This window comes from Chaetodon trifascialis, chromosome 1, assembly GCF_039877785.1.
Source record: "Chaetodon trifascialis isolate fChaTrf1 chromosome 1, fChaTrf1.hap1, whole genome shotgun sequence".
Classification (NCBI taxonomy): Eukaryota; Metazoa; Chordata; class Actinopteri; order Chaetodontiformes; family Chaetodontidae; genus Chaetodon; species Chaetodon trifascialis.
The window spans coordinates 18,941,700-18,954,641 of NC_092056.1; the positions used below are offsets into that span (position 1 = coordinate 18,941,700).

The 12,942-nt window shown below is 44.4% G+C and overlaps 1 protein-coding gene across 1 annotated transcript; it reads right to left on the reverse strand.

Annotated features, from left to right (window-relative positions):
* Nucleotides 1-767: 767 nt before the first annotated feature.
* dna2 (DNA replication helicase/nuclease 2) lies at nucleotides 768-11,982 on the reverse strand. The gene is made up of 25 exons (XM_070964156.1): nucleotides 11,685-11,982; nucleotides 11,169-11,225; nucleotides 9,209-10,127; nucleotides 8,719-8,827; nucleotides 8,273-8,422; nucleotides 7,920-8,103; nucleotides 7,088-7,236; nucleotides 6,790-6,912; nucleotides 6,414-6,660; nucleotides 6,147-6,261; nucleotides 5,772-5,928; nucleotides 5,341-5,532; nucleotides 4,972-5,214; nucleotides 4,743-4,856; nucleotides 4,471-4,580; nucleotides 4,160-4,269; nucleotides 3,892-4,020; nucleotides 3,524-3,616; nucleotides 3,208-3,401; nucleotides 2,899-2,988; nucleotides 2,495-2,708; nucleotides 2,103-2,192; nucleotides 1,791-1,976; nucleotides 1,542-1,688; nucleotides 768-1,028 (listed from the first exon to the last, which is right to left on the reverse strand). Exons 1-25 carry the CDS (start codon nucleotides 11,712-11,714, stop codon nucleotides 975-977), a joined length of 4,206 nt encoding a protein of 1,401 aa, XP_070820257.1. The 5' UTR covers nucleotides 11,715-11,982; the 3' UTR covers nucleotides 768-974.
* Between the last annotated feature and the right edge of the window lie 960 nt (nucleotides 11,983-12,942).

A 12,942-nucleotide genomic window follows, 5' to 3' on the forward strand; every position in this document is an offset into this window, starting at 1 on the left:
ACTATAGTTTGTGCCTTTACAGACAGTACAACATTATAAACTGATGTTTTTAAAGTTTTGTTGTTTCCATTTGTTTTCTGTTACAGGCCAGTGCAGCCCATTTACAGTACTGTAGAGTTTGATCACAAAGGCTGCATTTCAGTGGACTGACAGAAAGCTCTGAGCTTATCTGACTGTTGTAGCTGAGTGACATGAACTATAATATATTCACCTGACAAATGAATCTGTTAGTTAATTCTAAAACACTGTCAGTGTGCAGTCTGAGTTGAGCTTTGATGCTCAAAGGCCATAATCCACCACAGTGTCAGTTCATCACATTTTACCTGTGTGGCCTCTTATAGCAGCAGTACAATTTTCACATTATAGACATTAACCATTAATTTAAGTGAGTTGCGTTTCAGATGGAAACAGGTCTCTGGCTCATAAAAGGCTGCTGGGGTTCAGTCTGGAGATTAGATTTAAGAGCGTTTGCTACTCATGTCAGTGTGAATGGTTAGAGCCCAAACCAAAAAAAATGTGGCAACAGGAACAGCAGCTGAACATTGCATGTGTTTCAATATGTACATTTTATAATACAATAATAATAAAGTCCCCTCTTTCTCCAAGTGCTTTGTATAATATAATTGTTCAGTAATGAAACTTACAATCTTTAACCAGTATGAGAGAGACCAGAGTCCTACATGTTCCTCAGGTGTCAGTCCTCATGTGTTGATAATTAAGCTGCATCTCTAGTTATAGTCCACCAAGTGCCTCTTTGGAGGGGCACAAAATAGTCACAAGTGGACTGCAACAGTAGGTGACAGTGGCGCCTGCAGCCCACAGCCTCTGAAATACTTTAAGCTGCATTTTGTGTTCAAGGATGGACAAGACAGCAGTCGGCAGTCAATCCAGGCCCTGTGGAGGTGGTCCAGAGCCACTGGCTGCTCCACAGACCCAGGTGAGCTGAAACACCTTCATGGCTTCATAGTTTTCTGTCACAGGGGGATGCTTGGGAAGGCCTTGTGTGCAGCAGGCGGGAGCTGGATAATGTGAAGTACAGGTTCAGGAAAAATCTTTCTAGAAACAACATTACAGCTTAAAGACACAGAATAATCATAATCATGATCAAAATAATGGGCTGCACAGTGGCGCAGCAGGTAGTGCACGTGCCTCACAGCAACAAGGTTGCTGGTTCGATTCCCAGTCAGGCCTTTCTGTGTGAAGTTTGCATGTTCTTCCCGTGCATGCGTGGGTTCTCCCTGGGTACTCTGGCTTCCTCCCACAGACCAAAAACATGCTCATTAGGTTAATTGGTGACTATAAAATTGCCCCTAGGTGTGAGTGTTTGTGCCCTGCGATCAAAAGTCAATCAAAAACTGACCTGAAGCAGCCTTGAATGAACTTCTGCAGTAACCAGCTTCACAAAACACTGGATTTAGTAATAAATGGCTAAAACTGATGCCAGGAGCACTCCCATTTAAGAGTATCTGAATTTGTGCTGCAAATTAAACAAGGAAATGTTTAGTGGCAGCCCCCAGTCATGACATGTATTTAAAGGATATCATGTTCTCTTGCTGGAGATGGTTGAGTAGTTTCTCCACAGGTGCGTAACGCCGCAGCGTCGTGGCAGAGCCCACCATCAGCAGCTTGTGTTTAGCCCTGGTAATGGCTACATTCAGGCGACGCCAGTCCTTCAGCAGCTCTCCTAACTGTGAATGGAGAAGCAGGAGAGAATCAGGTCGGGCTCCCACTCAGCTATACATGTGCTTGAGATGAGTCGAGAAAGGACCTTGGGGAAGAGAAACACTCACGGTTCCTTCCTCTGCAGTGCTCCTGACAAAAGAGAGAACAATCACACTTTTGTCTCGTCCTTGGTATCTGTCCACTGTGTTCACCTCCACACCGGTGAACACAGAGGAGCGCAGCTGAGCAGAGACAATCTTTAACTGTTGCCTGTAGGGGGCGATAACACCTATATCACTGGGCTTACACCCGGCCTGAATAAAGAAAAATAAGAGGTTAGTGCCATAACAAGCTGCTATACTTTTTACACTGCATTAAAAATAATAAATGACCCTAAAAATTAAGGCAGGACCAGAGTATCAACAGGGCTGCTGATGTACCTTTATCAGCAGTGACAGCAGCTTGTGAATGAGAGCGGCCTCGGTGTGATTGCTTATGCCTCCCTGCTCCACAGACTCCAGTGCTGGCACCTAAAGGCAGCAGCGGAGAGAAACAACATGTAGACTGGCATAATGTGCTTCATCTTACTCACAGCAACAGCCCTATGCCACATCAATCGTCTGCTAAAACAGCTAAAAACACTGCAGGCCATGCAACAATGACAGTAGTGCTTGATTACAGACCTCAGGCGCTTTAGTCCAACCCAAACCAGCACCTTCATTCACATTTTCATTTTCCAGTCAAATACCAACTTCTTTTTTCAACTCATTTCTGCCTCAACACAACACGGTTCAAAAAGCACTGCTTGAAGTGCACTGTGTATCACACCAACCATTGAGCAATCTAGGAAGCAAACAGGGTTGCTAGGTAACAATGTGGCCTGTATCCAAGCCAGGTCGTGCTGGGGATCAGTCTCAGAGCAGGACCTGAGCTCCGACAGGACAGACAGCAGGAAGGGCAGGGCGAGCAGCGCCGAGGCCGTCCTCTCGGATCCACACTCCAGCCGGCCCTCGTACATCAGAGAGTTACTGAGAGACATTATCTGCCTGAAAACACAGAGCACACGCTATTCATCACAGGGTGGGGAAGCTTTTGATTGTCCAAGCCGTTCTCGCCATGCTGTTTTGTAGTTGTAGTGTCATATAGTAGAATTATGTTTTCTTCCGTACGTTTTTTCACCATGAGCTCAAATGGAAGCATTACTGAAGCAAACAGTGTCTCTGTGTGTGGCCTCACCTATTCATCCGGTACTGTACGTTGAGTTGGACCACTGCTTCACTGTGGAGCTCCAGTCGCTTGAACAGACTTTCGTCCATCCCAAGTGACCTCAAGAAATACAGAAAGAAATTCCTAACCGATATCTATATGGACACTTTTTTAACTTTGCATTAATGACCTCACAGAATTTGTCCATGACCATAAATCACTGTGAAAACTGACTCATGTTTAACCTCACAAAGAAAAATAACTACAATAAGTTTAATTAGGGAAATAACTTTGTCCCCAACATGCACGCATACACGTACGTATGTATGTACGCGTTACCTGGCTTCCTGATTTTGTACAATTGGTGGCAGTTGTTGGTGATCTCCAACCAGCACAAATCTCTTGGCATAGTAGAGGGGTCCCAAACAGATAGGCTGGCTGATCTGTGATGCTTCGTCTACGATGCAGAAATCAAACCGGCGATGTGTGAAAATGGGATGCTTGATGCCCATACAGGTGGTTCCCACTACCAGCTGGACAGGAAAACATTGAGATAAGGTGTCAACTATTCTAAAAAGCCAAACAGAGCTTATTTCAGCCGAAGTGAATCAGTTAAAGTGTTGTGATTTTCATACTCCACAGTCTAACTCCTCACCTCCTTGTTGTAAAGCTGCTCCAACTCGGACACCGTGTGAACTCCCTTCTTCCGTGTACTTTCCTCTGTGTAAGGCAGGATGTCTGGATGAACCTGGAGGCACAAAACCAGAGATCTAGACTTCTGTGTCCTTACAACGTTCATTTTGTGGGTCAACTATTTCTTTAATATTTCAAACACAGATTATTCCCTCCCACAAATGTTGCTATTTTGACACATTACTGTATAACTTCAATTTGCACTTTAATGAGAGAATGAAGCAGCATTTTTCTACAAAATGACAGTTTATATATTACATACAAATTTTGGAAGTGAAGACTTAATGACCGTACTGTTCTTTACATGCTGAATAACAGACTGTAGCTCACCTTCTGTCCCTGCCCGAGACGCAGAAACCCAACGCGGAAACGCTTCAGCTTCAGCAGGATGTTGTCAACAGCAGAGTGGGTGTAGCTGGTCAGCAACACACTGAACCCACAAGCATGAAGGATGCGAACCTGAAAGACGAAGATCGAGGAGGACAGAGAGAATGGTGGAGGGTGCGATGTGAGAAATGTGAGAGAGAGAGGGTGAGAGTTCTCCTCTCACTCAGGAGAAGATGATGTTCAAGCGTATAGGTCATAGTTAGGGGTTTACCAGGGTGCAGATGGTTGTGGTCTTGCCTGTGCCCGGCATGCCAACAATCAGTGTGTAGTCTTTGGATAACAACACCTTCTTCATGGCCTGCTTCTGCGGTTTGTTGAGACCTGATCACACACACATACACACAAATGAATCAAACAGAATGAGCTGTCTTCAGAGAGGAAAATCATGACACTAATTTAAGAATGAAGCTAGTCCTCCTTTATAGCATTTTCCCCCACACTAATGGAAGTAGTGCAAACCTGAACAGAAAAAAGGACAAAAGAAAGCATGTGGAGACAGGCAGAGAAGAGCAGCTTTGTCACCTTTGAGGATGTTGGCCACAGTGTCCTTGGCCTCTCTTGGCAGAACAGAACTGAGGTTGGAAATAAACTCCGGAGGACGAAGATCAACAACCAGCTCCCTCAGACGATCACTGCACAGACAGACATTTCTCTGAACATCCCTCATCTTCAGGAAAAAGTCAGATGTGCAATTTCACACAACAAAGACCAAAAATAAAAAAGTGTGAGGAGCCTTTTGTTAAACTGCCTCGGAGTTCATTTCCTAGCTTAATACTGCCTCCTCCTGTACCTACCTGTCCTGACTGTTTTCCATCAGTCTGGAGAGATTGGTGAGGTGAGTGCTGAGGCCCACCACACCTTCATCACCGTCCAATCGAAACAACACACCTCTGAAGTTAGACAGGTCTCTGCAAAACACATCAAACAACAAATCAGGCAAGTGATTTGAACTGAGCAGCTGGTGAAAGAAAACTCCAAACAAGTCCCTGTGAGGCAGCAGGTGTACGTGGGTTCCCCTCTCACCTGTCCAGAGTGCAGCTGATCCATGTCCTGCTGACCTCACACAAGTAGCCTGTTGCCAAACCAACCAGGCGACCTTCCTGGTCGCTAACGACAATGCGATCCCCACTGGCCAAACCGCTGTTGGCCAGATCCTTCTGCGGCACTGCGCTGCTTCGCTGGAAACGATGGAGGAAAACCCCTTCAGACTGCACGGTGACTGGACCGCTGAGCTGCACATTCCCCACACAGCTCCCATTCTTCTCACTGGAAACACACGCCAGAGTGCACAGAGTTAAACAGCATAAACAGTGACATTTAAGCCAATACTGCAAAGTGTTTCATACAGTTTTTATATCCAATCGTGTGGCTCTCAACAACGCTCCTTCTCACCTCTCCTCTGCTGTCTGAAGCCACACGCGCTTTCGGTTGTTTTTTCTTTCCATGGTGGCAGCCTCCAGGCAACAGAGCAGCAGCCAATGGGAAAAATAGCTCAGGTGTGGCGGGGTCAGGTGACCCGTCTCCTGCTGCAGGAAGTCACGCACAACATCCTCGGAGACGTCTGCAGAGCTGCCGTCCACCGCCCTGGAGGAAGAGGAGGGGGGAGAGCAGGTGTCGAGAGAGAGAGGAAGGAGGGACGGTAAGAGAGGTCAGGAAAAGAGGACGAGATGGAGAGAAGGAATCATAGCTTCATGAGACCATTTAACGACTATTTGAATAGATTTTTGAATCAACAGTTTTTGCATGAACTGTTGAAATATTGCTGCTGTTTCTTAAAAATGTTAACACTTGAGATCCCCATGGCTGCAGTTCAAAAAGTTTACCTCTCATATAGAGCACAGTTTCTCCTCTGGGGACAATACTGGCAGGTCTGTCTGTCTGTCAGGATATCAGGAAGGCGAGACAAGCGGCTCCGCTCCGCCTCTTTCTCCACACAGTTGTGAATGTGATGAACCAAGGTGTTCCTCAGCTTCAGCAGCTCTGAGATAAACAGAGGTTAGCAGCAAAGGTGATGGAGGAGAGGCAGCCGTGGAAGGGGGTAAGCAGTTTCTTTCTAGATGTCTGATTTTATTTTGTCGCATTACAGAATGTTACAAGATTCTACAATTAATCATGATTAAAAAATATATATATACTGGATGTGATTGTTCATTACTAGTGTTGTGCAGGTTGGTTAAGCCCATGGAGGTATAGTGTACCTCTGCGGTCCATGTGACTGGCCACTACAGGGTGCAGACTGCCAGTCTTGAGGTACAGCAGCAAGCCAGCTTCAGGATTGTATCTCTCCAAGCTCATCAGGGTGTAAAGAATCACCTACACACAGAAAAACACATCTTGATGATTGTGTGTTTAAATGCGCATATATCAATGTAAACCTGGTTTTTCACCTGCCCCCATCAGTCTACGTGTGTGTGTGTGTGTGTGTGTTTAGGTTTACTCAGGTGACCACGCTGTGGTCCACAAACCTGACTGCGATGCTCTATCGAGTTGGACTCCCTTCCAGTTTTCAGCTCCAGGGGCACGGTCCTCTCCTCCGAGGTTCTGTGACTGCCGCTTCGTGGTCTTTGGATTTGAACGCGTGCCGTCACGTCGATTTTCCCTTTCAGACCAAATCTGGGTGACCACACGTTCTCTTCAATATCTGCCAGCTCTGTAATCGTGACAACAGCTGGCGAGTCCTGACACCTGCTCGAAGCTCTGCTGTTGTTAGGGCTGAGGTCACCGAGACAGAGACAGACAGAGAATCACCTTGTGAAGTTGACCAAGCCTCATTCGCTCTTTGTTATTTGTTTTAGGTGAACTTATGTTTATAAATCTGTGTGTGTGTGTGTGTGTGCTTACGTTTTGAGGCTGATCGCTCTTGCTGTTGGGGAGCTGAGGTATTCCTTTGCCCAGTGTTCCAGGGAGGGCAGATAATCATGCAGCTCCTGCTTCATCTCTTCCTGGCTCACACCCAAACTGTACCTACACACACAAAACACAAACACATGAATAAGATGATCCATCACAAAGTATCACTAACAACAAATCCCTGATGTTGTTTTTATTATTTCATTAAAACAAAAAAAACACCGTGGTTTGCATCATTACAAAGAGGGAAAGCTCTGCAGCACCCGCAGAATACAGTCTAAACACTTACATGTCTCCAAGGTGCTGAGGCCTGTGCAGCGCCTGTTCAGCCAGCTTTGACAGCGTACCCAAAGAAAAATCTTTAGCTGTAGCTGCTCTCTGGAAGACTTCGTGGACCATGGTGCCGTTCAGCATTTGCTTAGAGCCACCGTCGAAACTCTGCGTCAAGGCAAACAGGAAGAACAGGAGAAGATAAAGAGTGTAGGATTTGTGACCAAGGTGAAGGTTAAGATTTGTTGTGCTTCCTGTCTTGGTTGGCACTGGCCGTATTTGCATGCGCTTGGTCGTCACTTTTAAGATATCCAAACCACTGTCATAAAACTGACGCTGTGTTACCTTTTCCTCACCTTAGGAGGACAACACAAGTTCACTTTCAGCACTCTAGTATAAAGTCTGGCTGTGTGGATCAACAGGGTGCAGCGAGTTACTGCAGGCAGAGTCTCCCTTTCTGTCTCACTTCTGTCACACTTACAGATAATGAGTCTTGTCGTCCCTGACTCCAGTAAAAAACATCCTAAAGTCTGTCTCATTCCCTCTGCTGTAGGCTCTGCTCTGAAGCTATGCTGCTGTCCACTGAGTGAGAGCTCACCAGAGGCACAGAGGCAGCAGGCTGACTCAGTGGCTGCTGTTGTGTTTATTTCTGGGTTCTTAGATCTATCCATAGAGTTGAAAGTTCGGTTTATGCTGTTATATCGCCCAGAACTAGTGACATTATTAACATGAAATAACGGTTAGTGTTCACAGTGTCCTGCCCACTTCAAAATAAAATAGGAAACTTCAGAAAAATGCACAGTAATCAACCAACATAAAAAACAGGACGTTGCATCAGTAAAGCCTTTTACCTTGAACATGTCTCCCAGGACTGCACGCCTCATGCAGCGGATGGAGCTGGAGATGCTGGTACCTGAGATGAGGCTGTCAGGGAGTAAAACCAGGAAGCCCTGCTCCCTGTCCACTAACCAGGATCCACCATCAGAGTGGCCCTCCAGATGCACCACGTCACCACGACAAACAGGCGTCATCTCCCTGAAAACACCCAAGAAATGACTGCTTTATATACGTTTAAAAAAAAAAAAAAAAGTGGTACTTTCACAAATATGGGCTTCATGTGGGCAATGAAAGGGAAAATGTGACGTACATTACTATGAAAATGAGGAACTAAATAGCAGCAGAAGACACTAACAACCACCATTACCATCCGTCTTTCAGCAGACACGTCTCAGTTGGATGTAGAGATTTGGAGCATGAGACAGTCAGTGTTTTGTGTCCAGGCCTCTCCTCCACCTCTAAAACCCAATAGCGGTTGTTTGTGCCTCCAGAGAGGATCACATGGTCTGGCACCTTCCTGTAGGGACAGAGAAGACTTTTTTTTCCCTCAATAATTGGCCATGCATCATTTTAAAAAACCTGAATCAATTCACACACTTGGAAGAATAAACGTGTCTTGACAACTTTCCAGCCGAAAACTCACTATAAGGTTACTATCAGGGATCAGGGAAGTTTTTAGCAGGGCTTGAACGCACATACACTCCCGCACCTGTCACGTGCTCCAGCCTCAGCCTCACATTTCTCCCTCCATCACTGACATGAGCAAACTCTGCACCGACATTGTCCCAGCCAGCGTGTTCACGCGTTTCTCACCGAGGTTTTTTGGATTTATCCGCTGTGACCAGGCCTTCCTCATGATCCATCTGATCTGCAAACCAGCTCTCGTCTAGTTTCTCTTCCACAGCACACGCTGCTGACGTCCCTGGAAAAAGTAACAAAATAAAAAAAAATTGAAAAAAGATGAGCTAGCAGGAAAGAAAAACAACTGTGTACTGCATTGATATGGCTATCATAATATGGCACACAGTAAACAGCCATCTGGGATTTTATGATATCATTAAATATCTTAAATGTTATCTTCTGTCACCATGTTTCTAACTGAAGGTCTTTCAGACATTTTGCAAAGGAGAAACGCTTTAGAAAGTTTTTTCAATGAAAGATGCAATGAAGCGAGTTGAGGAGAATTCTGCAACATGTCTGCGTTTTTGTCGCAGTCGTGTAACGTCCGATCATGTCAGCAACATGCATTTTTGTAAAATAATAACAATTCTATACCAAACATGCAGTAGGTGACAGAGTGTACCTCCAGCTTGCTGCTGATCTGATGATGTCTCGTCTCCTTTTGATGACACCGTTGCGGCTCTTGCAGCTCCTTTCTTGTTCAGGTCAATCCCTCCCTCTTTTGCACTTCTCTGTGCTGCAGGTGTGATCGTCTGTGCGCTTGGTTTGTCCATGTGAGCGGTCAGAGTGCGAGTGTCCTCGCCCAGATGAGGGTGTGGGTTTCCACTGGCTTTCGCTCCAGCTGCTTTCTGCTCTGTTATCACAGTAAAACCACAATCCTTCCTGTTTTCATCGCCCTCTTTGACGTCTCTCTTCCAAACAGACGTCAGTGACAGGATCTTGTTTTTCTTGTCATTAAAGACCGTTTCATTACCTCCGCTGTGACTGTCTGACCAGTCACTGGAGGAATGAAAGGTCTCCTCAGGGCCAATCACAGGCCTTATTACCTTCATGTTGCTCCCTTTGGGACTGAGCACAGTTCTTTGTGCCGGTGGATTGGCAGTTTTTGGTTTCTTGGCATTGTGGGACTCTGGAGGAGGGCTGAGGAGTCTTTTTAGGGCGCCAGAACATCCCTCTTCCCTCTGGGTTTTTCCTCCATCCTTGGTCATAACTCTCCGTCCACTCTGCCCTCTGGATCGGGGACTACGACAGATGGGGGACAGCTGGTTGAGCTTGTCCAGGTTCACCACCTCTCTGCTGGGCTGGGGGCTCGGCTGACTTGGATCACTTGAGGTAGAATGCCTGATCTGACTCTTTGGGGTCTCAGGAACAGAGAGGAGGAGATCTGGCGAGGAGGGCGGGAGGTTATCAAGGGCCCCGAGGATACTCCTCTTTAAGGGGGAGTGGGGTCTGAAAGTATAGACTCCACCATCTTTGATCTGAGGTTCAGTCTTGGCAAGTGAAGCACCGGTGACGGATAATTTTGTGGAAGATGACAAGTCCTAAAAATGACACAATCAAATAAGTATTTCAACACATAACCACGTTTTTTCTGCCTATTATTTTACATAAATATTTGAATGGATACAGGTAATATTGGAAAGCTCTTTATCATCATTCATTTTTATTTTCTATTTTGTTTCATCAGGCTCCTTGTCCCTTTGTTTTATATAAAGACAAAGAAAGAAAGAAAGAAAGAAAGAAAGAAAGAAAGAAAGAAAGAAAGAAAGAAACATCCAGGGGATTGAAATGTTGATTGCTGTGTCAAAATAAACACCATCATTGGTCACAATCTTTATTTTTCCTCCTTTTGTTCCATTGTTTCATACACTATCGTATCATAATGTTTTTCACGTTAGTGCACAGCACTCTAGAGGTGCCTGCACAAGCTGCAGCCTTTGCTACCTTTGTCTCAAAGAAAATCCAGGGAAACCGTGAAGACCCTGAGATTTTGTTTACAATGTTGATGTAAATCAGAAGGAAAGGCAATAGTGCATTACAGCAGAGCAGAAACAGACTAAAGAAAAAGAAGCTAAACTAAAAGTACCTGAAAACAGAAAAAGTTGGCTTGGTTTCATGGGTTGTCTTTTACTTGACAGTGACCGTGAAGTGCTATAATAATCTGAACTTATTGTTTTTACTGGGTAGAATGAACAGTATACATCTGTGTTCACTTCACAATTAGACTCGAATCAGTTAGAACTCAAAATTATCAAGGATCTAAATGATCAGTAAAGGTATTAAATAATAATATAAATATCAGATTTTACAGTCCTGTGAGGATGAGAGATGTTTCCTATGACTAATTTCCCTGATGTTTAAAAGAAAGTTTAAACTTAGACTAGTCAACTACTACTAAACCCCTGAAAACAGTGAAAACAGCACAGTTTAATCTATAAGGTCAATTATAAAGGTCCCGACCAGTGAGGGAGCAACATTTAAATGACTAATGACACACATCCCTAGTCAAGATTAGGAAGAAATAAGGGCAAAAAAAGACAAAAAGAACAAGGAAAAGGCCGTAATGAGAGAAACAGATTTACCTCCTGGGGGTTTTGAGAGGAAAAGAAGGAGGAGATGTTCTTCTGCCCTCCTGGTACCTGACAGAAACCACACAGCAGCAAACATTTACAAGCATTTCATTTCAAGCCATTTGGTGGAAGTTAAACGCTTCAAACTGAAAAAAAAAGCTTCAAATGGGAGCAGGGTTGACTGAGCTTCACATCAAATCATCAACAGTGATAAACTTATGGTGACAGCAATAAATCATCGTCCATGTTCATTTAGACAACACGTGCAGGTGCAGGCTGCATCTTCAGCTGATGAACCATTGACCCTCAGCTGTGTCAAACCTCTCGTCGTTTCTACATAAATGACGTGTTTTTCTGTTTCCGACATCCTATGAAGATGACCAGACAAATAAAAAGATGGCAGCACTGGCAGGATCAATGAAATCAATCAAAGCAGACAGACACGCAGCTGAGTTCATGACCGATGGCAGGTGACAGACATTTAACCGTTAACGTCTCATCAGCTAGCTAAAAACCTTCTCAACTCACCTTGGTTTTCTTCAGTTTTGTCCTGTTCATGATGCCTCTGATTCAGCCACAGCTGTCTGTATTCCTGTCCGTATCTTGTCCAGCAAGGGTAAATGAGCTGTTTATTAGCGATGTTTTTTTAGCTAACAGACGGACGCGGTTGTGAGCGGGAGGCTAACCTCAGCGGCATCCGCGACCCGAGGAGCGAATTCTGCTGAAGTCTGAAGGACTGAGCTCCTCCATCACCAGCACACTGTTCACCTCCCAGCTCATCCCGTTTCTGCTCCGTGAAAACTAGCGGACTGCTTCAGTGATCGGACTCATCTTCTTCGGGGTCTTTGTGCTGTCTTGGAGCGCAAAAGTTTTAGTTTCGCGCAACGGAAATGACGCCAGCGCACTTCCGCTAGATTTTTTTTTTTACAACAAAAGTAAAACTGCCTACTTCAGCAATACAGATAATTGAATAAACCAAACATATCGAAATAAAATCATGTATTTTTTTTTTTCTAAAAGCTGTTTCACCGTGTAACACAATATTCGTTTACTTTTGAAGGGCAGAAAAACTAAACAAAATCCAGTCTTCTCATGGAGATGTGAAAGGATTTGAACATCTGATATCTAAAAGCTCATTTGCCTCCGTGAATTAAGATCAAAAAACATGAATACATCCTCCTTTCTCAGATGCAAACTTTCATCAACAGTCTGCAAAATATTGCACCGTTAAGCTGGCCAGTCATTATACAACATTAAAAAACAATAATAAAAATCTCACAATCACCTAAGTTAAAAATCAGAGAAATGTACATGGTATACAGAAAAGGACATAAACCATAGACTTAAAGAACTTTACACCGCTGGTTACATTAAGCCATCAGAGCTTGTAAAGCTCATTCAGAGACATTAATACGAATATTGTAGCAGAAAATAAATTCTATGACAGCACAAGTTTTTAAAAGTTACTGTATCTTCATAGAAGCACACACAGTGTTTACTCTTTCATCACACAGCTTTTCTGCATCCTTTTTTCTAATAAAAAACAAAAAGAGAAAAGTACCTCAGGTTCTGCAGGTAGAGGTCTGCTCCTGCTCAGTTTCCAGAGAAATGAAATTGAAATTCCCAGCTCACTATCGGTCTTTCAAGTGCACTGTGGAAAGACTTCCACAGCGCAATAAAAAAGTTAATCATTTGTATGAACTGCAGTTGAGGAATGGCCACACTTTTCTGCGCTTTGACATGTCCTTATAGGAAACATATGATGGAGAGAAGCTGGCTTCTCTCA

Excerpts from the sequence above, each read along its gene's own strand:
- dna2 (XM_070964156.1), bottom strand. The coding sequence starts at position 11,714 with ATGAACAGGACAAAACTGAAGAAAACCAAG. Across the intron at positions 5,215-5,340 it reads CTTCAGACAGCAGAGGAGAG|TGAGAAGAATGGGAGCTGTG; the intron begins GTGAGAAGGAGC and ends GTGTGTTTCCAG. Across the intron at positions 4,021-4,159 it reads CCACAACCATCTGCACCCTG|GTTCGCATCCTTCATGCTTG; the intron begins GTAAACCCCTAA and ends TTCGTCTTTCAG.